This window comes from Chinchilla lanigera, unplaced genomic scaffold (assembly GCF_000276665.1).
Source record: "Chinchilla lanigera isolate Chin_1 unplaced genomic scaffold, ChiLan1.0 scaffold00012, whole genome shotgun sequence".
NCBI classification, from domain to species: Eukaryota; Metazoa; Chordata; class Mammalia; order Rodentia; family Chinchillidae; genus Chinchilla; species Chinchilla lanigera.
The window spans coordinates 16,916,137-16,941,042 of NW_004955413.1; the positions used below are offsets into that span (position 1 = coordinate 16,916,137).

The 24,906-nt window shown below is 34.3% G+C and overlaps 1 protein-coding gene across 3 annotated transcripts in view; it reads right to left on the reverse strand.

Annotated features, from left to right (window-relative positions):
• Nucleotides 1-8,576: 8,576 nt before the first annotated feature.
• LOC102016365 (solute carrier organic anion transporter family member 1B3) overlaps nt 8,577-24,906 on the reverse strand; it is a 91,251-nt gene continuing 74,921 nt past the window's right edge. For all 3 annotated transcript variants that reach the window (XM_005379055.1, XM_013511267.1, XM_013511266.1), the window contains 3 exons: nt 22,821-22,885; nt 20,508-20,625; nt 8,577-12,332 (listed from right to left, as the gene is read on the reverse strand). In XM_005379055.1, the coding sequence (XP_005379112.1) occupies nt 12,122-12,332; nt 20,508-20,625; nt 22,821-22,885 (394 nt within the window). In that variant the 3' untranslated portion in view covers nt 8,577-12,121. The remainder of the gene's footprint in view (nt 12,333-20,507; nt 20,626-22,820; nt 22,886-24,906) is intronic.

Genomic DNA, 24,906 nt, shown 5'->3' on the forward strand with positions numbered 1-24,906 from the left:
TTTCACTTTGAGAGCAGAGGGTTCCTTTTGACACATCTTGGTGGGGGAAGAAGTCCAGGGAAAGTAGGTGTTAGGGTGTTTGATGATCTTCTGTGATCTCTGTTGCTGGCATCCATGAGACCTAGGTGACCAGTTCTTTCTCTGAGCACTGGCACCTGCCTGGGAGCTTACAGAAGACAGCTCAGCCAACAGACATGGATGAGAGGAGCAAGAGAACACACAGTGAGGAGTGTAGTGTGACTACATACTTTATTTAATATTTCAGAGAGCCTAAAGTTAATGGAATTACAAATAGTGCTTAGTCTTGTATTTATTATTCTAAATACAACTGATACACGAATGGAAAAATTGAATATAAATAGCATGAAAGTTGGCACAAAAGGTGAAAGAAGATCTGGAATAAACACCATTCCTCATAATTTATACCATGGCATTAAACTGTGTCTTAAAGTTGATAAATTAAAATGTAATGGTGTACATAAGTTAGCATTATGGAGATCATTAGCAGAGGAACCACAAACAGAATTGCTCAATAATGGTTGTCTCTTTCACTTTGGACTATTAAGAGTAGGATTAAAGAAACAAAGAATTTGCCTTTAAGTTTAGTTTCCTTTATGTTCTTTGATTTTTTTCACCCTTTGGAAATATAACATGATTAAAATATTTCATAAAGGCTTAGGGTCTGAACCTCAGCACTTCCAAGAAAAGAGAAAGAGTCACACATCGGTAAAAACATCAATACTAATAAGAGAAATTTAAAAACTATTGTAGTAAAAGAAAAGGAAGAAATGGAGACACAAACTATAAGTTTTTCAGCATGTCCAATGGGTTTTCACAGAGCATTTGTTTTGTAATTTGTGTGCGTTGGTGGTATATACTTGAGGGAGCGGTAACTATGTTGTAGCTCCTAGAATAGATGTTGATACCATTTTACTAGGGTGAATAAATATGCATAGAAAACAGAGAAAACAAAAGCCCTAGGCAATTTAGAACACTATGGATATATTACTATACCACTAAATTACTGAATTCTTCAGTAATGAAGTAATAGAGACAAGTAAAATAGTGTCTCCTTTAGCTAGATGTGTTAATGCATATCTGCAATCCTAGCACTCTGAGCCTGAGGCAGGAAGATTACAAGCTCATGTTTCTTTATTAACTTAGCAACTCTGTCTCCAAATTTAAAAAAATTTAACAATGGCTAAGGATGTAGCTCACTGGGTGCAAACACACACACACACACACACACACACACATACACACACACACACACAATCTCCTCTGCTTCTGGCTGTTGCTGCAGTTATTATAGTTTAAACTTACATTAACGAAAGTTTGACACTTTGAAAGGAATTTTTTTTTGTTTTTTGTTTTTTGTTTTTTGTTTTTTTTTTTTGGTTTTTTCTACGGTACCGGGAACCGAACTCACGACCTTGCGCTTGCCAGGCAGGCGCTTTTGCCACTGAGCTAAATCCCCAGCCCCGAAAGGAATTTATTTATAAAATAAAAAGACAAAACTTTCTGAGACGGCATTTATACCTTTTCCTCTTACTTTCTAAACTCTATGTGGATATTAGGACTTGAGGAGCAGCAGCCATTTTTCAACCTATAGGAAGTACAAGGATGTAAGACAACAGGAAGACTGGGAAACTGGTAGACAGGTGAAGGCTGGCCACAAGAGGCAGCTCCAAAAATGGCAGCACTAAATTTTGTGGTATTTTAGGCCTAAAAAATTTGACAGGAAAGCCTATATAAAGAAAAAAATTCAAACAAGAAATCCAAACTTGTAACAATATTATGATAATGCCTCATCCATAATATTCACCAGCTCTTGTAATGTGTGATTTTTGACTTTTTCCTAATGTCAAAATGACAAAGAAAGGCAGATATTTTGAATTACTTTAGGATGTTCAATCAGTTGTGACAACTCAAGACATTCATGAAAGAGGACTCTAGAACTTCTTCAGAAAGTGGCAGGAATGATGGGATGATTGTGTTTGATATGAGAGGGAATATTTTGAGGAGATTTAATGGCAATGTATATTTTATTAAATAAATGTTTGAAATCTAAACATTCAGCATATTGTTCAATCATACTGTGTATTACATGGGACAATATATCTAGCAGTAAGTACATTTTAATTATATTTTGCTGTTGAGTCATGTCTATGATCAGAATAACTACTATCAATTAGTAGTTAACAGTAGGCCCTTGAAACTTACATTTATTTCATAGTTTCTCATCTCCTGGAATGAATAGAGACAAAGAGTTCATTTTTATCAACTATATATTTAAAATGTTTTTCATTTTTTAAAATTACATGGGGATGGGCAATTGATTTTCCAGGCCCCCTCTATCCCTCTCAGACACAAGCTTTCTTTCTTTCAATAAATCCTCCTTACGCTTGAAAAAAATAGGGATAGACAGAATTTGTGGGTGATTTTAAAATTTAGGACTCATAAATCTAATTTTTAAATTTATTACTCAAAAATTTGTAGATCCAATAAATAATAGGAACATATTATTTTATGTCTTTGAATAATGTACTTACTTTTTAGTTTTTACTATGCTATGCAACCTAGTTATTTATAAGGATGACTCATACAGGATACTAATTATAGAAAGGGCCCAAGTAGGGCTTGACTGTGTTTTTTAAATAAAAAGTTCAGGGATTTGTAAAAACAAATACAGCAACTCACTCACCAGCCATCCTATAGACAAGTAGATTCAGGTATGGAGCTGATATCCAGTTACTGAAAATCCAGTTATCAAAATTTACTACAGAGAAGAGGATCTAACAGATCAGAAAGAAATGGAAGTGGAAGAAATTGGAAAAGTTAGGGGCTGGGGATTTAGCTCAGCGGCAAAAGCGCCTGCCTGGCAAGCGCAAGATCGTGAGTTCGGTTCCTGGTACCGGAGAAAAACCAAAAAAAAAAAACAAAAAAGAAATTGGAAAAGTTATGAAAACCTGTCATTCATGAATCAACTAACGAAAAAGTCCTCTGTAATGAAAATTATAGAACTCTGAAGAAAGAAGATAGGACATTAGAAAAATGGAAAGATATATCTTGTTGTTTATCAGAAGAACTAATAATGTGAAAGTGACTATATTGTCAAAAGTAATATAAAGATTTAAGGCAATTCCTATTAAAAAGTACCAACAACATTCTTCACAGAACCATAAAAATTATTCTCAAGTTTATACAGAAGCACAAAAGACCAACAATAGTCAAAGTAATCCTGGGTGGTAAAAAAAGCAAGGCTAGAGGGAACACAGTATGGATTTCAAGTTATATTACAAAGCTATAGTAATGAAAACAATATGAGATGCTCACACAGAAACAGACATGTAGGATAATGGAATAGAATGGACAAAATAGAAGCAACTGCACACATCTACAAAGAGACCAAAACCATGTACAGATAAAACATAGCCTCTGTTTAAGATGGAAATTGTATATCTGCTTGCAGAACTAAAATAAATCTCTATCTCTCATCATGTACTAAAATCTGAACAAAATGGATCAAAAACCTAGATATAGAAACAGAAACTTTGAAACTTCAGGAAGATAACATAGAGAAAACTCTTAAAGCCAAGGTACAGGCAAAAATGTTCCTGAACAGAACTCCAATAGTACAGGAAGTAACATCAAGAATCAATACATAGGACTATATTATACAGAAACTTTCTGCACAGCAAAGGAAAAACTCAGTTGAGTAAAGAGACAACCTGTAGAGTCTGAACAACTTGTTGCAAGCTATTCTGTTAAAAGAATACTATCCAGAATATAAAAATAAATAAAAAATGTAAAATACCCAGAACAAATGATCCAGTCCAAAAATTAACAAATAACTGTAATACAAATTTCAGAAAAGAAGTGGCATAAGTGACCAATAAGCATATGCAAAGAAATAATTTAACATCTTTAGCCATTGGAGAATACAAATCAAAACTTCTTTCAGAGTCAGTTTCACCCCAGTCAGAATGACTATTATCAAGAACACAAGAACTCTGAATGCTGAAAATAATACAGGAGATGGAGGCTTCTACATTATTGATGTGAAAGTAAACTAGCAACCACTATGGAAATTAGAATGCAGGTTCTTCAGAAAACCAAAAACCAAAATACCATGAAACAAGAGATACCTTTCCTGGGTGTATTTCTAAAATAATTAAAGATGTCATACTACAAGGCTACATGTATGCGTATGTCTCTAATAGCACAATTCACCATTGTTAAGCTCTGGAATCAACCTGTGTGCCCATCATCAGAACAGCAAATGAAGAAACAGTGGTATATATACACAGTGGAATACTTTTCCAGCCATAAAGTGCTAATTTTGTCATGTGCAGGAAAGTGGATGAAACTCAAGTTCATCAGGTTAAGTGAAATAAGCCAGAATTAAAGTTGAGTATTGTACATTTTCTCTTACTTGACAAATCAAAATTATAAATAATTAGATAAAAGGAAAGATGATAGCAACTGAGAAGGTAGAGCCTTGGAGATGCAAAAGGGGATGAGTGGAAGAAAGAAGAGGGTGAGAAGAGGTTAACAGTATAGGACTGAGAAGGTGAGGCAGAAAGTTGGAATAAAAAATGATCAAGGTGATATATGTTTGTGTGTGTGTGTGTGTGTGTGTACAATTTCACCAAGATGAATGTAATTATTATGTCTTGAAAACATATACAACAATAATTATTTTATTTTACTTTATGTATAATCTATAATCATTTTGGAATACAAGCAAATATCTTTTCAAGGTATAAAAATCCTAATTTTACTGATGCACAAGTTAATTTAAAGAGTTGAACTCTTCTAAATACACATGAGCAACCACCTTTTAAAAATACACCTAATTTTAACAAAATACACAATTGAATATAGCAAAGGCTTTGGTGTCTTGCTTACATACATGGTGCATTCTCTAGTATGAGTTCCTTTGCTATAAGCAGAGTAGGTTTCCAATGCTATGTATTTTCATAGGCATTGTGAATGGATAAGAAATCACAGTAGACTACCTTATCTTCATTTCATTTGGACAGCTTCTCTTCAAATCCATCTTATTCATGATTTGAGTGCAGAGGAAGCTACCATGGGCACATTTAGTGATGAATGGCCAATCAGGACATTTCTACAAACAAAACTTTTAGCTTGTTTTGCACCAAGTGGTCTTATCTGCACATCAAGATCTGGAGTCAAAAATTTTTCCTCCATGCTGATGCCACAATTTACATTAACAGTACAGTTCCACCCCTTCACTTCTTAGGTTTTTCCTCCAATATTTTCATTCATCTTCAGATTGTTAACTATCCTAGTTTCTTTATATAGCATAAACATTCTTCAGTTTTTCTGATATTATGTCTCTGCAAAGCTTCTTTTGAGAAGAATACAGCAAAGCCCATTCCTCTACAGTGAATTTTACAGCCACATCTTCAAAGATCACTGGCACCTTTGTGTAATTTGAGGGTCACCACTGTGATTGGGGGAATCCAGTTCAGGCCAGCAAAAGGGACACAGAGTGTGTTGGCTGAACTTGTGTTGGCTCAAGTCCCAAACTCCCAACCACAATCTATGATTAGCTTAAACTTCAGTGAAGTTTAAAACACAGATTTGCTGGGATTTTCCACCACCCCACCATAATTTTACTGCAGGCTTGCTGAGATCAACTAACACGGATCTGGGCTATGTCTATCCCCTTTGTCTACCACTGACAGCAGAGACATACACTGAAGTGGACAAGTTTTTTGCCTTTTTGTTTGTTTCTTTGTGTGTTCCTTTTCTTTTTGATTGTTTGTTCTTTCTAAATGAGTGTGAACATTGTTTCTAATTTTTTGTTGTCTTGTTCTGTTCTTGTTTCTCTTTCTTCCATCTCCTTTCCTTCCTTTTTCACCAGTCAATCAAAGCCTGTGTAATCTTTCTTTGTTCTTCAGCCTTGGAAAGCATCTATTTCTCTGCTTCATTTTCTCTATTTTTTCCCACTGTTTAAATGCCTCATATTCATGCACAGATATTACAAAGAGTGCATCACTAGATCCCTGTATGCACAAGTAAGTGTCAAGATACATTTTTAATAAAAAGTACAGTGGCTTGGAAACCAGATTTAGAAATTTTTAAACAATCTCTTTAAATATGCCAACTGTAAAGATAAAAGGACCTAAAAAACAAAAACAAAAACAAAAACAAAAACAAAAACAAGCAATTTTTTGCCTGATGACTTGGAACTACGGATTAGATGTTTTAGGAGAGATACATTTCTCAATGACAGACATGCTAAAAATTGTTTACTAAAGCCAAGTGTGATAACTGGATACATAATTTGTTATTAGGTAATATATTAACTATAATCAGGTGATGAAGAAGGAGAGAGGTGCTCTCAATTAAAACTGGTCTTGAAAATTTATAAAACTAATGGAAACACATTATCTATTGCTTCCCAAGGAATAAAAACCCAACCATTAGTTTCAGTCAGAGATGCAGAGAGTAGCAGAAAGTGTCTCACCCACAACCTCAGAACAGGAAAACATCTGGTTAAAATAACATTTACAACTTTTCTCGAACTGAGAGTACACTGAAGTTATTGGCCCAGCAGCTAACTGGAAATCTGGAGAGACACAGGCAGCTGTCTGTTACTTACTTGAGATACACTGTAGGATGGATGTGGCTCATCCCTCAAAGGTTCAGCTGTTGAGAGCTTGACCCTCAATATGGTAATGTTTCAGTGGTGGAGCCTTTAGAGATGGGGCCAGTAAGATTCTTGGGTCACTGATGGTGATGTTCTCAGAGGGGATAATGTAGCTCTTAAGGGACTCTGTTTGGTTCCTAAAAGAGTGGGTTTTTATAAAAACAAGGCCAACCTTGAGCCCAGTGGCTCTGTCTTCCTGTCTCATCATTCAGTGTCTTCCACATGCAGTCCTACAATTGCAATGTCTGCTGAGAGCCTCAACAAAATCATACAGATGAAGTCACCTGTCTTGCACTTTCAGCTTCAAAGCTGAGCTACATAACCTTCTTTACTTTTTAATGGACTCAACCTTAGGCATTTTTTCTATAGCAATAGAAAACATACTAGTACAGTGCAGAAGACACCCAATACTATAGATGTCAATAAAATAACTCATCTAGATATTTGTAATGACCTTCTAAAGACCATGCACAGGTTGGAATGAAAAAGTGAAGCCCCTGACCCTTTAGACATAGACAGTTGACATCTCTTGGATTTGATTCTTCCTAGAGGTATTGGGAGGGTAGAGTAAATCTTCTGAGCCCAACTGGTCCTGGCTGGTTAGGAACACCACTAATACTGTTTAAGATCAATCCCTCCTTTCTTCCCTGAGGCACAATCTTTATCTCAGTGGGGAAGGGAGAAAAAAACTACAGCTTGAAGGTACTGATGGAGATTCCTGAGGAATAGAGCTCACGTAAGAATGACCTTATCAGGACAACAGAGAACCCATTCTTCCCTCCAATGCCTCCCCTCTATCCAGCTGATAAGCATCCTGTAAAAGTAAGATTGGAGTAAAGCTGGAAGGATTATAAGAGACTGATTGTTTCTGGGTAATGGGACAAAGGTGAGAATCAAATTTGCAGCAAGGCAGACAATAAATACCAGCCTTCCCTAGAGGAATTTGAAGCCTTTGATGCACCCAACAACAGACTTCAAACTCAGCCCTAAGGGCCGGGGATATAGCTCATCTGCACAAGCGCCAGTCTGGCAAGCACAAGGTCCTGAGTTCAATTCCTGGTACCCCTCCCAAAAGAAAAACTCAGCCTACATCTGAAACAAACCCATACACTACAACAAAACAAAAGACATGCACGTCTACATATGTAAAAATGTACTGCTGTATCTACTCTCCTATGCTATACTTATGAGTTTCAATAAAAATTTCTGAGACATTAAAAGATAACAAAACCACAATCAAAATAGAAAAAGTAATCAAACATCAGCTATATGGAACCAAACATCAGCTATAGTATACGTGGAATTTTTAGGCAAATTAATTTTTAAATGCATGTGTCTCAAAGGAACCTCCTTTTGAGAGTGTAAACATTTAGTCTTTATTGGTAAGACCTGCTCTAGACAAATTTTTGAATTGTTTTCTTGCTCTGTGAATATCTTCAATTTCATTTCTACTCTATCAAAAACCTGCTTCTTATACATGATTAGGGCTGGAGATTTACAGCAGTATTAAAACACATGCTTGGTATACTGAAAGCCATGCATTTGAACCCAGTAGCAAATGAATCACCAACAACTACAAAATAATTGAAATTGCATACTATGAAGTCATTGATAATATCATCTCTTCCAACTTCACTCAAGCCCAAGTCATAATTCACAGGGAATATATGATGAAACTTGTTGCAACAATGAATATTATAAGAAAGCCCAGGTAGCAGAGTGAGGTATGAGTGCAGAGTAGTGGTCAGCAGTGCTCTATGTTTTTGCTGAAATCATATCACTTGTGTCATTGTCTTATCATGTGTTTGGGTTTTGGTTTCCAGGTAGGAAGCAAGTCTATTCAGGAATGGTAGGAGGCATAGAGGAAAAGGACAATAGCCACTGCCAAATATTTATCATTATCAATCACTTTATTTTGGTAAAGTCTCCAGAAGTACACATATTGAATTTGAAATAGATGATCATGGTCCCTCTAAATGAACATCAATAGTTTTATTCTACTATAGTATTCATTATATTATATTTATCATATTATATGTCTAGGTCTTCACTTCATTTGTGAGCTCACCAAGTAGGAAAAGATTCTTTTTTCTAAAAATTTTTCAACATTAGCACATCGATTTAAATCCAAAGATATTTTTCTTTTTCTACAATTTAAATTTTCACAATAAAGACGTTTTCCAAACACCTGAAATAATCACAGCACTTCATGACTTTATTGTAGCTATTTTAATTTTAACATGTTATGCTGTTTGTATGTAGAATTCATACTTTATATGCTGCTTTTTTGGAATTTGCATATCCATGTCCTCATTCATTCATTGTTTCAAAACTAATAAATAAAGCACCTACTCTGTGATGGGCAACAAGCTAGATGCTAGGAATTAAATGGATGTGCTAGTTGATTTTTTTCTATCAATCAGACTAGATTAAGATATATCTAGAGAAGTAGAAATGCCTCATTTCTGGATGTATCTGTGAGGGTGTTTCCAGATGACATTCACATGTGAAGTCATAGACTGAATGGGAAGATCCTCTTAACATGGTACTATCTAATTGTGTAGGGTGCTGGATAGAAAAAAAAGCAGAGGCAAGGCAAACTTTCTCTCTCTCTTTTCTCCTGGAGCTGGAGTACCCTACTTTTCTTGCCCTCAAACATGACTTTGGGATTATAACAGAGGACTTCCACCTTTCTCAGATCTTAAGTTTCAAATGAAGAGTACACCACCTACTCTCTGGGTCTGAAGCCTTGAGCATAGGACCAGCCATGCCACTGACATATGAGTCTCCAGCTTTGCAGATGGCTTGAGACCTCTCAGGCCTTTGTAAGTCCTTGAATGGATTCCCTTAGGTAATATCTCTCTCTCTCTCTCTCTCTCTCTCTCTCTCTCTCTCTCTCTCTCTTTCTTTCTCTCCATCTCTAGCTCTGTCTCTATCTCTCTCTCTCCCTAATCAGTAGTATCTATCATTTTATCTATTACCTATATGTTTATCTCATCTATCTACCTATCTATCTATCATCTATCTATAATCTATCTATCATCTATCATCCATCTACCTATCTATCTGTATTCAATGTGTAAAAACAAATTCAGTTTCTATTTCATGGAACTTATGAAAAGTGAAAGAGCATTTACTTTTCCAATAATCATAAAGATATGTAAGATTATAACTCAACCATATTACCATCTAATAAGTGCTATGTTGCTATGGATATAATAAAATTTTAACAAGTGATGAAATTTTAAAAATTCAAAGGAGGGTGATGTGAACACTGAAAAATATTTAAATGGAGAAAACAAAGAACATTTCAGGAAAAAGAAGGAGTATGGTAAAGGGTTCATTGCACAAAAAACAGATGGAGGTGGGGAGATGGGGTACAAACAGCCTGGTCAGTAGGTTCATCTTTTTCCAGAGGAGGAATCCATTCTTCCATTGTGTCTTTGACTAATAGTTCTTTTCCAATTCCAATTTTTTCTCAAGAATTTCATATTTCTTAGGTTGGTGTGTTAGATTTCCCTGTAAATCCTTTCACAAATTGAGTATCTTTTTCTTTCACCTTTTCAAGTTTGAGAATTTAAATTTAATGTCATCAGTGATTTGATATTTGCAGTCATTGTCTTATTTTAACCTTACTCAATATACATTTTCATTATGTGCTTACCTTATTTTAATTCCTTACAAAATTGCCTGACCATATTCATTTGTACTGAATTTATGTGCTATTTTTCTAGTTCAAAATGTCACTGGATTAATGATTAGCATTTTTATGGATTCTGGGGTTATGCAGTAGGTAAAAAAAAAAAAAAGCAAAAAAAGGTAATGTTCCTCTTTCTTACAGTGACTATACCATATTTGTAAGTTTATTCTTTTATAATATTTCATATTTAATGTTAATGTCCATCTTCCCCTTTAAAAATATTCTAACATAGGAGTGTCAGTTTTACTTTTATATTTTCTCTTCACATTCCATCTGACAAATAGCTAGTGTTCAATAATTATTAAATAAACATTTAAGAGGTTGTCTTTTTTCTTGGTAATATTTTTAAAAACAGCTCCAGTTTTCCTATTTATTTATTTTTCTTTTCTATTTGTTTTTAATGAGACATAATATCACATACCTGCCTATCGGGTATAACATCTTTTATGTGATGCAAATTAACCTAGCATGTAACATTTTTGTTCCAAATTCCTGTTTGATTAGTAAATCTTTTCTCAGGTCTATAGTCTGAAAATAGGTTAATATGTATGACTTCCAGAACAATTCCTAGCTTCAAGCAAGCATTCATGACATTGTTCTACTCACATATATGTTTTCCTGACCTGTACTTTGTCTTCAGTCAAGCGCTCATATCATTACAAAGTTTCTCATTTGCTTTGTCCACAGTGCGCTATACATGTTTTAAGTAAAAATGGCTGGGATGGAACTACTATTGCAATTTTCTTTGGTTTTACAGGTGATCCTGTTGCAAACAAGACGTAAAAACTTTTCAGACAATGAGAATGAACCTCTAGAATTCATTGTAATATACTCAGCAGCACAAGAAAGTATAACATTAAAAGATCTGTTCTCGTTGACTATACTTCTTGTTCTGATAGAAATATGAATGACAGGTTTTCTTTTCACCAAAGTAAATGAATGAAGAAACAAACAAACAAATAAAACAGATGGATGATAGCTCATACTGTATCTGGTATAGACTTCACATTTTCCAGAGAACAAATGAATAAAATGAAAACGTGTCTATTAAATAATATTTGTTTCTGATGTCAAAGTTAGTTTGCCTTAGTTGATATCCATGCCTCTGATAGATGCTTACATTTTTAAAATGTTCTCTGATAATTAAAGCTTGCACATTTTTCAATATCTCAATTCCTTCAGCAGAGTTTTATTGGAAGAAGGTGCCCCTTGTTCATTAGTCAAATACAACTTCAAACTTTCAATTAATGAGGTCTGTGAAATGTATGAATTACATAAATAGTACATGTTAAGATTACAGGAACCCACCATCATGTTAGACTTCAGGCTAGAATAGAACTATGCAGTTTTTCTTGGCTAAGACAGCAGGCTTTTCTTTCTTATTTATGCTACAAATTTCTCACCTTTTGTTTCACCTCTATTTTTTCTAGTCACTGAGCTTATTGAGTCACAATTAATTGAGCAAATATTTTTTCTTCTGTTACACATTAGCTAGATCTCTCATTTTATATTTACACCTATCATATATTACAATATTAACCACAAGTGCCTAGCAACCCCCTAACACTATTTCCCATTCCTTTTACTTTATTGTTTCTTTCATGATAAACTTATTTGTTTTTCTATCATTGTACTTTGTGGGAATTCTCAGTCAAATGACCAGGAACTAAAAAAACAGCACATTGCCAAATCAACATACTGTTTTTTGGAAACATCAAAAGTATTTTTTTCTTCCCTTAAATATGTGTTTCTTTCACTGTTGCAGAAGGTACAAAGCATTCGTTGTTCTTTGAGGATTCTAAGTTCACTTCATTAGTATCTTTTTCTCCATTTTCAAATGCGTTGCCATCTTTTACTCCATATTTCTTCTTCACGAGATAAAAAAATAAAAAACTTAAAGCAATTCCTACAAATTTTAGGAATGCGCTTAAACCCAAGTAGTAATTTCTATAAAAAAGAGAGAGAAGAAGTAGATTATCGTTTCTAATGAGGTATACGAACTTACTATATTTTTTCGTAGTATGCAAATATGACAGAGAAATATTGAAATTAAATACAAAAACATGAACACAATAATTCCAGTGATTCCTTCCATTGAGACACAAGGAGTTTCAGATATTTTTTTTTTTTTTTTTTTTGGTTTTTTTCCGGTACGGGGATCGAACTCACGACTTTGCGCCTTCCAGGCAGGTGCTGTGCCGCTGAGCTAAGTCTCCACCCTGATTTTTAAAGGATTAATATTTCTCTATTCATAAGGGATTATTTTTCATTCTGCTTTCTTTCAGGAGCTTGTCTTTTGTTTGATTTTCTGTGGTTGAAAATGATGATTACCTGCAATTCTGTGCATACACCTGAGATTCCACTTTTTATTATAACATAAGCTTGGTGTTAGCTGATTCTGCTCAACTGTAGGGTCACACAAGTGTTTTGAGTATGCTGGCAGTGAGCTCTTCTAAACTATCATGTATTTTAGATTAGGTCAAGTATATTAAATGCAATTTGAATTTACACTATTTTTAATTTATGTTACTTTTTCACGCTATAACACCATTGTAAGTTGAGAATCAGCTATAGGTTAGAAATAGGACTATATATATAGAGAGAGAGCTACAGAGAAGGAATAGTTGAAAGTAAAATAAATACTTTTACTTTTCTTATTCTTTATTGATCTAACAGATAAAAGTGTGCTCCAAATAATTGCAACAGCCTGTTTGATGATGGAAAATATGTCTGCCTATACATGTACTTATAAATACGTATTTTTAGGGAAATGAATAACAACAATGAGAAAATGGATGGAAAAGAAGAATTAAGGTAATTTTGCTATTATCATTAAAGGATATAGTTTTATTTGAAAATGAACTAAGCTAAGATAAAAGTCTATATTGCAATATCTAAGACAAACAATAAAATTTTTTGAAGATTTATAACATTTATTCTAAGAAAGAAGAGGTAAAATTATATAACAGTCTCCTCTGAAGCCACAATAGACAGAAAAAGAGTGGAAGACACAAATAGGAACTAAAGATATAGTTATGATTTGTAACTGTACCAACTCCACACCATGAATATAAAATTTATGTATTGCAAACATGGACTAGTAAAGAGTTTCCAATTTAGAAAACTTGTATTGGAAGACCAAATTAAAGCTCAAATAGAGTAAAACAAATAATAAAAATTATAGCAGATAACAATGACATTGTAAACAACACATCATTGTAGAAAACCAAAATATAAAAAGTTACTTCCTGCATCAGATCAATAATATCTATAAGATGCTGACAAGGATAAGTAGCAAAAAAAGCATGGACACAAATTACTAATATCAGAATTGAAAGAGGATTCAATACTATTGAATCTATGGACATTAAAAAAATAAAGAAAATATTATGCTTATAATTTTAATAACCCAGATAAAATTAATGAATTCCTTAAAAGAAACAATCTACCCAAACTCACAAAAGAAAAAATAAAGAAATAGACATCTGAATAGGAATATATATATATATATATATATATATATATATATATATATATACAAAATTGAATCAGTAATTATTTAAAGCAGGAAGTACAAGGCAAAGATGAACTCACAGGTGATTTATAGCAAAAAATTATACGAATTTTCTACAATATCTATTCCTGTATCATTCTACTAGGTCAACATTAATCTAATATCCAAACAAAATTAGGACATTACAAGAAAAAGGTAAGGATAGACTATCATCTTTCATGAATATAGATGTAAAAATTTTCAAAGAAGTAGCAAATTTAATTGAGCAATTTATTTAAAATATACATTATGGCAAGGTATAATGTATTCAGACAGGCAAAGCTTCTTCAATATTCCACGATCCGTTAGTGCAAGGATCCTCAGCCCCAGTGCTAAACTAGTTCTACCTCTGGTTAGGAACCAGGCTGCACAGAAGGCAAGTGAAACTTCATTTGTATTTACACCCTCTACTGCACCTGAGTTCCTGAATGATCTGCAGTAGCGGCATTATATTCTCACATAAGTATAAATCCTACCTGTAGCCTTCAAATTTGATCAATAAAGCTTGTGCATTCTATTTATGAGAATCTAATGCCTGATGAAGTGAAGTGGAGCTGAAGCCATGATGCTAACTTTGGAAAAAGGTTGCAAATATAAAAAAAAACATTAACAGAAGGATATGATTACACAGAGACCACAATAAATCAACTGGTGGCAGACTCATATCAAAATCCTGAGTGTGGCAAGCGAAAATTATGCTGCATCAGGTGGCAGGCTTTATAGTGGCAAGAGAGCTGATGTACTTCAATTGTACAACTGCATTAGTGGAAGATTTTAAGTCAGAATCCAAAACTTTTAATCCACGCATGACACACCTTTATTGTGTGTATTACTTCCATGTTCACATAATTCCCACACTGTACACTTGTCTCAGTGATAGTTTTTAAATCTACAAACTATTCCTGGCTAGATTGAGTAAAAAAATATATATGTCACTGGAGAGTTAAGGGGGAAAGACTCCATGATGAGCAAAAGATATCTGATATTAAAGAAAATATTGAGTCCTACTTAAATTCAATTTATTGTAGCAGGTGATTCACATTTTCAAGCCTGCTTGGTATGATATGTGTTGACTGGCTATCTAAGCAAGCCGTGAAAATATCAGTCCTGCTTTGCCACATGAATATCAATTAAACTGCATGAAAAGACAAGCCTTTGGAGTTTACCAATAGAAAAAAAATTGTGACTATGGAAAACACAAGCTTCTTGAAGGCCATTACTTCATCAAATGTGTCTGTACTGAGAGTAGTGGCTAACCTCATTGCTAAGGCTAAAGAATCTTTTAGCCTTGAAGAGTTGATACTGCCTATTTCTCAAGATAGTTGTCATGCACTTTACAAGAGGGCAGAGCTCAAAAGGTGGCACAGGTACCACTCTCTTCTCATACCATATCTAGATGAATTGATGAAACAGAGGATGGTGAGGCTTAATTATTAGAGATGATTAATAAGTAAATGCGGCACACAATTCAGGTAGATGAGTCTACCAATATTGGCAAGCGCAATGCAAGTTTTTGTGTCTTGGAAAACTATTCAAGTCTTTGAATGATTACATACTGGGAAAACTGAATTAATTATTTGGGATCTGTGCATAGAGGGAGAGGCTGCTTTCTGTTTTCAATAGTCAGGTAAAAAAAGGCTGGATGTGAATCTGTGTACTGTGTTATCCTTAGAGAAACCCTGGCTAGCCAAAAAACATAGTTGGAAATTAATATTTTGCAAGACATGATCAAACTTATCAACCCCACTAAAGTAAATGCCTTTAACTCACATCTGTCTGTGTAGCTTTGAGAGTAGATAGAGACAAAAAGCATACATCACCTATATGCAGAGGTTAGGTAGATTTCTAAAGGTATACCACTGAACAGCATCTTTGCATTAAGCTAGCTGATATAGAGTTTGCTTCTAGAAAAACAATCACCAATATCAAAATATTTCAGTAGCACAGAATGAGCCACAAAACTTTCTTACACGTGTGACATTTTCAAACTAATCAGTGAATTCTGTCACTTCTAGAAGAACAACAACTGTGTTCACTTTGGCAGATAAAGTAGCTGCATTCAAAGTCTTATTCACCATTACCCCTATATCCATTGGCAAAATGTTTGCTACCTGTTCTCACGGCCTTATGTTCAGTTGGCCTAGAGGACTTAGTTCTAGAAAGGGAAAGAAAGCCTTGTGTCATGAAGCATAGCAATGATTCCATTGAATCGAAGGCTAAAACTTTCCCCAGTTCATTTTGTGTTCTTCATGCCTCTGAGTAAAGTAGTTTAAAAGTGAATAACGGGGATGGCAGAAGTGACTGATCCAGATTACCAATAATACAGTGGACTATTAGTCCACAGTGGAAGAAAAGATAAATATAATTTGAGTGCAAGGGATTTTTAAGGGTACCTCTTAGTATTACCATGCCTTGTTCTTATATCAATGGGAAACTATAACAACCCCATCCAAGCAAGATGATAAGTGGCCCAAGAAAACAACCTAGACCTGCTGAGGAGCTTGGTGAAGGCCACGAAATACAGAATGTGTAGTAGAAGAAGACAGTTATAAATACCAGCTATGATTCCAATACTAGTTACAGAAATATGAATTGTAATCATAGTTATTCTCTTGTGATACGCTTGCTTTGCAACATAATGTTGATAGGCTTTACATTGTTCTAAAGTGTTATTAACTTACAATGTTTCAGCTTTGAAATGTTAGCAGTAAACATCCAAAGAAATAACTTATCTTCTATTCTATGGAGGGAATTAGTGCATTTCCATTTGTAAGCAGGATACTTGTACCATGTTGGGTGTAATTATAAATGACTATGTATCTGGAGACTAAATATGATTTATTAAATAAGCCTTTCCTTGTACTTGTGTCTGCGTGTGAAGCTGACAAAGGATGGATTGTGATAGTTTTATTTTGTGTCACTTTGAATAAGAAATTCCTAGCTGATTGGCTTATCATATAGTTCTGGGTATGAGTGAATCCTACAGTTACTGAAGAGTGAAAACCCCTGAAAGTTGGAGAAGGTGGAAACATGCATTGTCTGTGGAAAGCCACAAAGAGAGAGATAAAAACTAAGCTGAGAGAGGACAGGAAGACTACAACCACTGGAAGTGTCATAGGGGTGAGAATATGCAAGCCCTTCGAAGCGTACACCTTTCCACAGATTGCCACAAGTGCTGGACAGGGCACTATGGGATACAATGTTTGATCTGCTGAATTTTGCTCTCGCTTTTGTCTCCTTTTGCTACCTTTTGGAATGGGGAAAATGAGCTTCTGCTACTTCTCTAGAGCCAGCTGATGACTGAAACCTCTACAAACTCTGAGCCAGAATAAAGATCTCCTTTAACTTGTGGATGTCAGGCATTTCTTCTATCAACAAGAAACTGTCTGAGAAAACATATTTCACACATTAGAAAAATTTTGGAAAAAACAGCCATGTGCTCTTTCTCTGCCCTTGGTGCAAGATCACTTATCTCAGCTTTCAAAAGAGTTTAAGGGAAAGTCAACTGAGAAAAGACAGACTTATTGGATTCTAAGAGTGAAGATCTTGAAAAGAAATAATTCCTTAAAAAACACAGAGGGATTTCTTGTAATTAACTAATTTTTTTCTTTTCCTTTGTTTTTTCCTTTATCTTTTGTTGTTTGTTTGTTTGTTAATTTTAGAGATTTGGATTTCGTCTCTCACATTTTTTCCTTTTCTCTTCTTAACTTTGTTCTTTCTGACATTTTTCCTTTTTCTCTGCTCTGTTTTTTCTTTCTCTTTTGTTCTTTTTTTGATTTCAGTTATCTCATACCATTAACTTCCATTTGATCTTAAATAGGATCTCCTATCACACTTTTTCTCCTTCTTCTCATCTTCCAATAATTAACATTTCAAATCTTACCTTTCTAATTCTCCGGTTATCAATTATCTCCATCCTTACTTGTACAATATTAAGGTTAATGTAATTTTAGATAGTTAATTAACTCTATGCTATTGACATTGACTACTGCTCTACTGTTGGTGGAGGTAAAATTTTTCCATTAGTATATATTTACTATATGTCAATATTTGGTTTGATTCTACATATGTTACTATATTATAGATTTCTTTTTTTTTATTTTATTTTAAGGATAAAAGGAGGGAAACATTAACAGACATACAACATTTTACAACATATCACAAGCACAATACAGACAATACAGAGTTACAAACAAAGTGGTAGGGAATTAACAATGGTGGTTGTATTACATATTGATATCTTCAAAGTGGCTTCTCATGAAAACAGATATAGACATGCAATACTGGTCAACCAAAGACTCATTGACAGTTTCTTTCAGCATAGAAACAGCAGATAGAACAACCACGTTATCTATCCTGTATATATATACATACAAAATTTCTCCTTCTTTTCCTTCTCTTTTCCCACATCCCAGAAGCCCTTTACTCTTCGGTGGTTTCCTATCATTTCACAGTGTCTATCATACCTCCAAGTTTAAATTAACTCTTTCAAGTTTTACACTAGTGACACAATGCGGTGCTTGCACATGTATGTTTGATTTATTTCACTTATGAGTATGGTCTCTAGTTGTGACCATTTAAATATAAAGGACTCGAGTTTATCTTTCTTTACAGCTGAGTAATATTCCATTATATAAAAGTACCATAATTTTCTTATCCAATCCTCAGTGGATGGACATTTGGGTTGCTTCCACATTTTAGCAATTACAAATTGTGCTGCTATGAACATAGGTGCACATATATCACTGTGATATGATGTTTTTAGATCTACTGGGAAAATACCCAGCAGGGGGATAGCTGGGTTGAATGGGACCTCTAAACCTAGTTTTTGGAGGAATCTCCAAACTGATTTCCACAGTGGTTTCACCAGTCTGCATTCCCACCAGCAGTGGAGAAGGGTTCCTATTTCTCCACAGCCTCGCCAGCATTTGTTATTGGTTGATTTCTTAATGCTAGCCATTCTTACTGGGGTAAGCTGGAATCTCAGTGTTGTTTTAATTTGCATTTCTCGAATGACTAATGATGTTGAACATTTTCTCATATATTTATTTGCCGTTTGTATCTCCTTGTCTGAGAAATGTGTGTTCATCTCAGCTGCCCATTTTTGGATTGGGTCTTTGAATTTGGAGGGGCTGAAATTTTTTAATTCTTTATATGTTCTAGATAGAAGCCCTTTGTCTGAGGGAGATTTCTTTTATGTTATTAAGAAATGTATGCTATTGGTTCTTAGGATATGTCAAGATCCACTTTGCCTTTGATACTATTATTTTTGCGGATTTTATTAATATAGCTAAGGTCATACAGTCATTGCTGTTAATTGGATTTCTCTGAATATCAGTATCTGGACTGCCTTGTGACATTAACAATATTATGACCAACTCGCAGAGAAGTGTGAACTGGTCCAAATACACTGGACCTTCTTTGCCTGAATAAACAGATGTTTTTTTTCCTGGGACAGAGGCAAAGGCTTATGGTTAGGTATACTCAGAGGAAAGCACTAGAAAGCGGACATTAATGAAGGAGGTCTCCATCCTAGCAACAAAATCTTCCACTATAATTAATTTACAAACTTCAGTGTGTGTGCACACAGACACACACACACACACACATGCACAAACAACCAAATAGAAACATGCAAAGTTAGCAAAATACTTCCAAAATCTCTCAACTCCACCAATACTGATCCATGGGGCATTTAAAGGAAGAAATCAAAAGCCTCACAACCAAATTATTCAAAAGGATAACAGAAGAGGTAGGAAAAGATCAATCAGGTGCTTGATGAGCAAAAAGAAGATATAACTAAACAGACAATGGACATAATAAACAAGCAGGGAGTCTACAGAAGACAATTATAAGCTAGTGAAGCTAAAAACATGAATTATCAGCATAAAAAAGAATCACTGTACTAACGAGCAACAAACAGAAATTCACAAGATTAAAATTCTATTGAATGTGCTGCCACCAGACACAACTAGCGTGAGGACAGAGTGTAAAACCAAGAGACAATGAGCATTAGTGAAAAATACCTTAAAAACAATACTACAATATGAAAAAAGGATCCATCTTAGATGACACTAAGAAGACTAAGAGAAACAGGAATTAGTGAAAATCAGAAGAGAGCACAAATGACATTAAAAAACTATTTATTCAAATAATATCAGAAAAATTTCTAAGTATGGGATAAGAATTGAACATACAGATAACTGACACATACAGAACACTAAGGATCTAAAGATATTTTTTGGTGTGAGGAAAACTTTTAGAAACATAATAGAATTGAATCCAAGCTATTTTTCTTTTTTCTACATGATTTTAGACAATTAGTTATTATCCTTTAATCATAATTTTAATCATATTTCAGGGAAAAAGACTAAAACATTTATTTTTATAGTTATTGTGAGTATCAAGATGAAATTGTTCACTGTCTGATATAGTACTGATTAAAATCTGAGGATTCATTTAGTGGTGACTTTAATTATTCATTTATTATTATACTAAAAATGATATACTTTTGGAATTAACATAATCCAAAGGAAAATCAATGAATGAAATAATATAACACAACTTACCCAAATGATACTGTATCATAGATTCTACAGGCCCCTCGGGTTCCACAGCTGGTGGTGGACCACTTTAAACATGTTCTATCAATCATGGCCCCAAAATATATTGGAGCTAGAATTCCTCCTGCAACGTGAGATAACAAGTCATCAATCCATGGCAGGTTTCAAGTGAAGCTGGATGGTATTCTCCATTGATCCTCACTACTTTGATGTGATAAATGTTTGCCAAACAAACTGATAGAATCCATTATTGAAATGGTAGAAATGATGTACTTATGATTTTACTTCGTTCTTTTTTCTATTTTGACAATGATTTTTTAAAAAAAATTTTCATATGAGAACGACCCTGGTTAATATATCATACTTCTCTTCCATTTTATTTTAATTCAGTTCAATTTGTGAAATAAAGAAATCTTAGAATAACTGAAAAACAAAATAGATAACTGAAAAACTTAGATAACTGAAAAACAAAAATCTGAGGAAAGTGGTACTGAATATAAGGGGTGAGACATTTGCAGATTTTGAAAAATTACACCCACCCTCTGAAAGATGAAAAATACATCAATTTTTTTCCAAATAGTGGCACTGATAGGAACAAACAATTAGTTAAATTTTTAAGGCCACAAAAATCTTGATCTTAATCATTATTGCAGTTTTCCGCCTTCTGGCTTTTTTTCTAAGTAATTTTCCATTTAATAAACTATATAATCTTTCACAATCCACACCTATATTTTAGTCAAGGCAAATATCTACGAGTTACAGGTTTGGTCCTTCGTATGTAGTTTGCCATGGGAGCATTTGGGTCTCACTGAGCCATATACAGGACACATCAAACACAAGCACAATGTCAAATTACAGTTGTACAATTAAAATGGTAAAATTCCTTTTGAAAAATTCTATGTTATCGGGCTGAGGCTGTAGCTCCACAGCACAGTACTCCCCTTGGACATAGGAGGTCCTGAGTTCAATTCTATGGGGAAAGCAAACAAAAACACCTAAAGTTAAACTCAAATTGTGTGTTGTTTGAAGAATTTCTTCAATTCTCACAGTCTCATGTCAGCATAAGAGAAGGAATACTACCAACCCAGACTCTGTGTTAGGTTTATGTGGTTCTAGGAGGGAGGCACCTCAGTTATATCTAGAGATAGGGAGATATATCTAGTTATATCTAGAGAAAGAGAGAGTGAGAGAGAGAAAGAGCAACAGTGAGCAAGGGAGGAAGAGGGAGAGAGAGAGAGAGAAAGAGAGAGATGCACAGCATAGTACATTGCAGGGAGGACTGGTGTGGAATCCTACAGCACCCCCATCTTCTTGTCTTGGCCATTCCCTGCAATTCTTATTTGCACCTTTCAGGATCTATGAAATTCTTCTCAAATCCACTTTCTGGTCAGCTTTCCACTGTAATTTGGCCACAGTCTTATATTTCTTCCCTTGCCTTCAAGAGATTCCAGGGTTCGGCTCCCCTACTTCCTTAACTTCTGCCAATAGTAATTGGTTGCTACAAGATAAGCCCTCTGCCCAATCCCTAGATGAAGGATGAGCATAAATTTCTAAATCTTGTAAAGTAGTACCCACAAGGGTTAGGTTAGAAGTTGGTAAAATAACAATGGGCATCTGGGAAAAAATGGCAAATCATAAAAAGGTGGAGAGTATGATTTCCTATATCTCTGACAAATTTCTTCATTTGAATATTGAGAAATAGGCCTTTAGCTTGTAGAACTTATGCTGCTACTCTTTGACGATAAATTTTACAATCATCCAAGCTCTTGTTAATGCAAGTGTTCTTTTAAAGCGAGATGACTAATTCCAGAGTCTGTGTTTTAATTCTCCTTGGCATTTTGAACCTCTGGTAAAGGTTAGACACCCAGGTTTACAACATTTAACAGTAAGGAGCTCCAGAGCAAATCTCAGATTTTCATTGTTTTGCACATTCTCAGATTCAAATTCTCAGGTGTCTAAAGATGCTTCAGGAATTACCTAAATAGTGTTTCCATTTAGAAAAAGCACCCTCCACTCTGCCCACCTGGAAGAAATATCCCTAAGTAGAAAATTCATAGGAACTGCCTGTCTTTCCGTTATATAGCGTGTAATACAAATATGATAATGATTTGGTTTTCACAGATTGATTTTAGAATTAGCAATCAAATTCTGCTTAAGGTCAAACAGTTCTCCTATCTCCTATTTATTATTTTACCATGAAAATAGAAATTATTCTCACTTACATTTTCTTAAACTTTCATGTAATCAGTAATTAATAACATTTAGATTTAGTGCTATTACATGAATACTCATCTCCTGAATTTAATATAGTTCTCATACCTAGTGTTCGAAAAACCAGTGAATGGAAACCCACTGCAAGTGCCTTCAAATCAGGTTTAACAATTCTGAAATGAGACAAAAGCAAAGAACTATTAAACAGTTTTAAAATACAAAAGTGAGTTCAATTTTAAAATAGTATTGTGTCATTTTTCCTCATATTTGACGGACAACCCTCAAGTGAATGGTCCACATGATATAGTTATTACTTTTAGTTTTAAAGGGTACATTCCTCAGTACCTGATAGTAATTATTACATTATCTGTTTAATGTGTTATGATTTCCAGATAGATTCACGAGCATTTTTATAGTTTGTTCTTATGAAAATCCCATGAGACCATGACTGTAACAGGTTTTGTGATGCCTATGAAGACCCTGAACATGCTGGGACCCTTCAGTGGACACAGGCCATAGGAAATTAGCAGATCCTTTTACTTAAGCATAAGATCTCAGCTCACCTATCCTAATTCACTTATTTCTGTCACTGATGCAAGAAAAACTTTTACTACTCTATTTAATGAATTACACAATGCAACCAAAATAGTGGGAAAATGCTACCTGTATTCTACTGTCTATGTCAATATTAGTTTAAACATACACAGCACATTTGAATCCACAGTTAGAAATTCACTCATGGCTGCATTTAGAATTTCACTCACTATTGCATTTAGAAAATTACTCCTACAATTCCATTTTCCTTTGTTCAGTAAGCTGAAGGCATCATTAACCCTGTCATAAGCTAATACATATCCAGCCAAATAAAATTATCTGGCAGCAATGGAAGGGTTGAGCTCCCTTGAGACATGGTAGTACTGCTCAAAATAAAAATCATATTTACAGCAATGCTGAACTGAGTGATGCAGTTTTGTTTTGTTTTTATCTTCTTGAACTATTTGGTGAATATTCAACAAATATTTACTAAGTACCTCTTGGGAGATGTCAGGCTAGTTTTAGCTTTTGAAAATTAGGAGATAAAGGATTATTTATATCATCTAAGTGACTTGGAGAAGGTATTTTACCTCTCTTAGCCTCAGTTCGCTTACTTGTTAAGTGGGCACAATAATGCTTATCTCATATCTTGTGAGAATCCAATGCAATAAGGATGTGCTTTATATCTCAATTTTATTCACATATATTTGTTGGCAATGCTTTCTTGGAAAATACTATTTGTTGAGACCATCAAAAATATTTTAGAAAGCTAGGAGTGGTGGCAAATTTCTATAATCCCAGCACCTTTTGAGAGTGATGCAGGAGGGTAATATGAACTGCACAGTTCATATCACTCTGCAGTTCATATTACCCTTTGTCTACCAATGAAAACAGATACACACCCTGAAGTAAACATTATCTTTTCTTACATTTTTGCTGTTATATTTTTCTTGATTGTTTTTTAAGGCAAGTGTGAACATTGTTTCTAGTTTTTGGTTGCTTTTATTTCTGTTTCTTCCGTATTTCCTTTCATCCTATCTTTTTTTTACCAGCTTCCCAAACTTTTATAATGTTTCTTTGTCTTTCAGCCTTCCTTCTTATCTTTTTCCCTCCTTCACATTCTCTATTTTTTTCCTCTTACTCCTTGTAAATTTTCTCCTCTGAGGGTAAAATCACTTCAATGAGAGGATGTTTTTTGTATACAATTTTCTGGGTGGTTTTAGATTTTGTTAAATAATTACAAATCTTGTCCACGTGGCTAAAGACTTCAAATTAATAATTACCACAGATTGTTATTTTCTAGATGCTGCTTGATACTATTGTTATTACTTAATGTACTACTTTAGCCAAGGTAACATAGTTGTTCTAATAGATTCTTCTTCCTTATATCCCAAGACCCACATTGTCTGAGGATAAAAAAAAAAAAAAGCATTACGGACCAGTGAAAAAAAAACAGGGGCTAGATCAAATACTTGACAACTTTTCATCTCCAAGAAATTTCAGAGTTAGGATGTTGCAACAGACTCAAATCTCAAAAGCCAGCTACAACTAGAAGACATCACAGAAAAATAAGGAGTTCTTGAAAATAGTTTCCTACCACCAGCCATATAAAAGTGTAAATGCAGAAACTTTACTAAAAAAAAAAAAAAAAAAAAAAAAA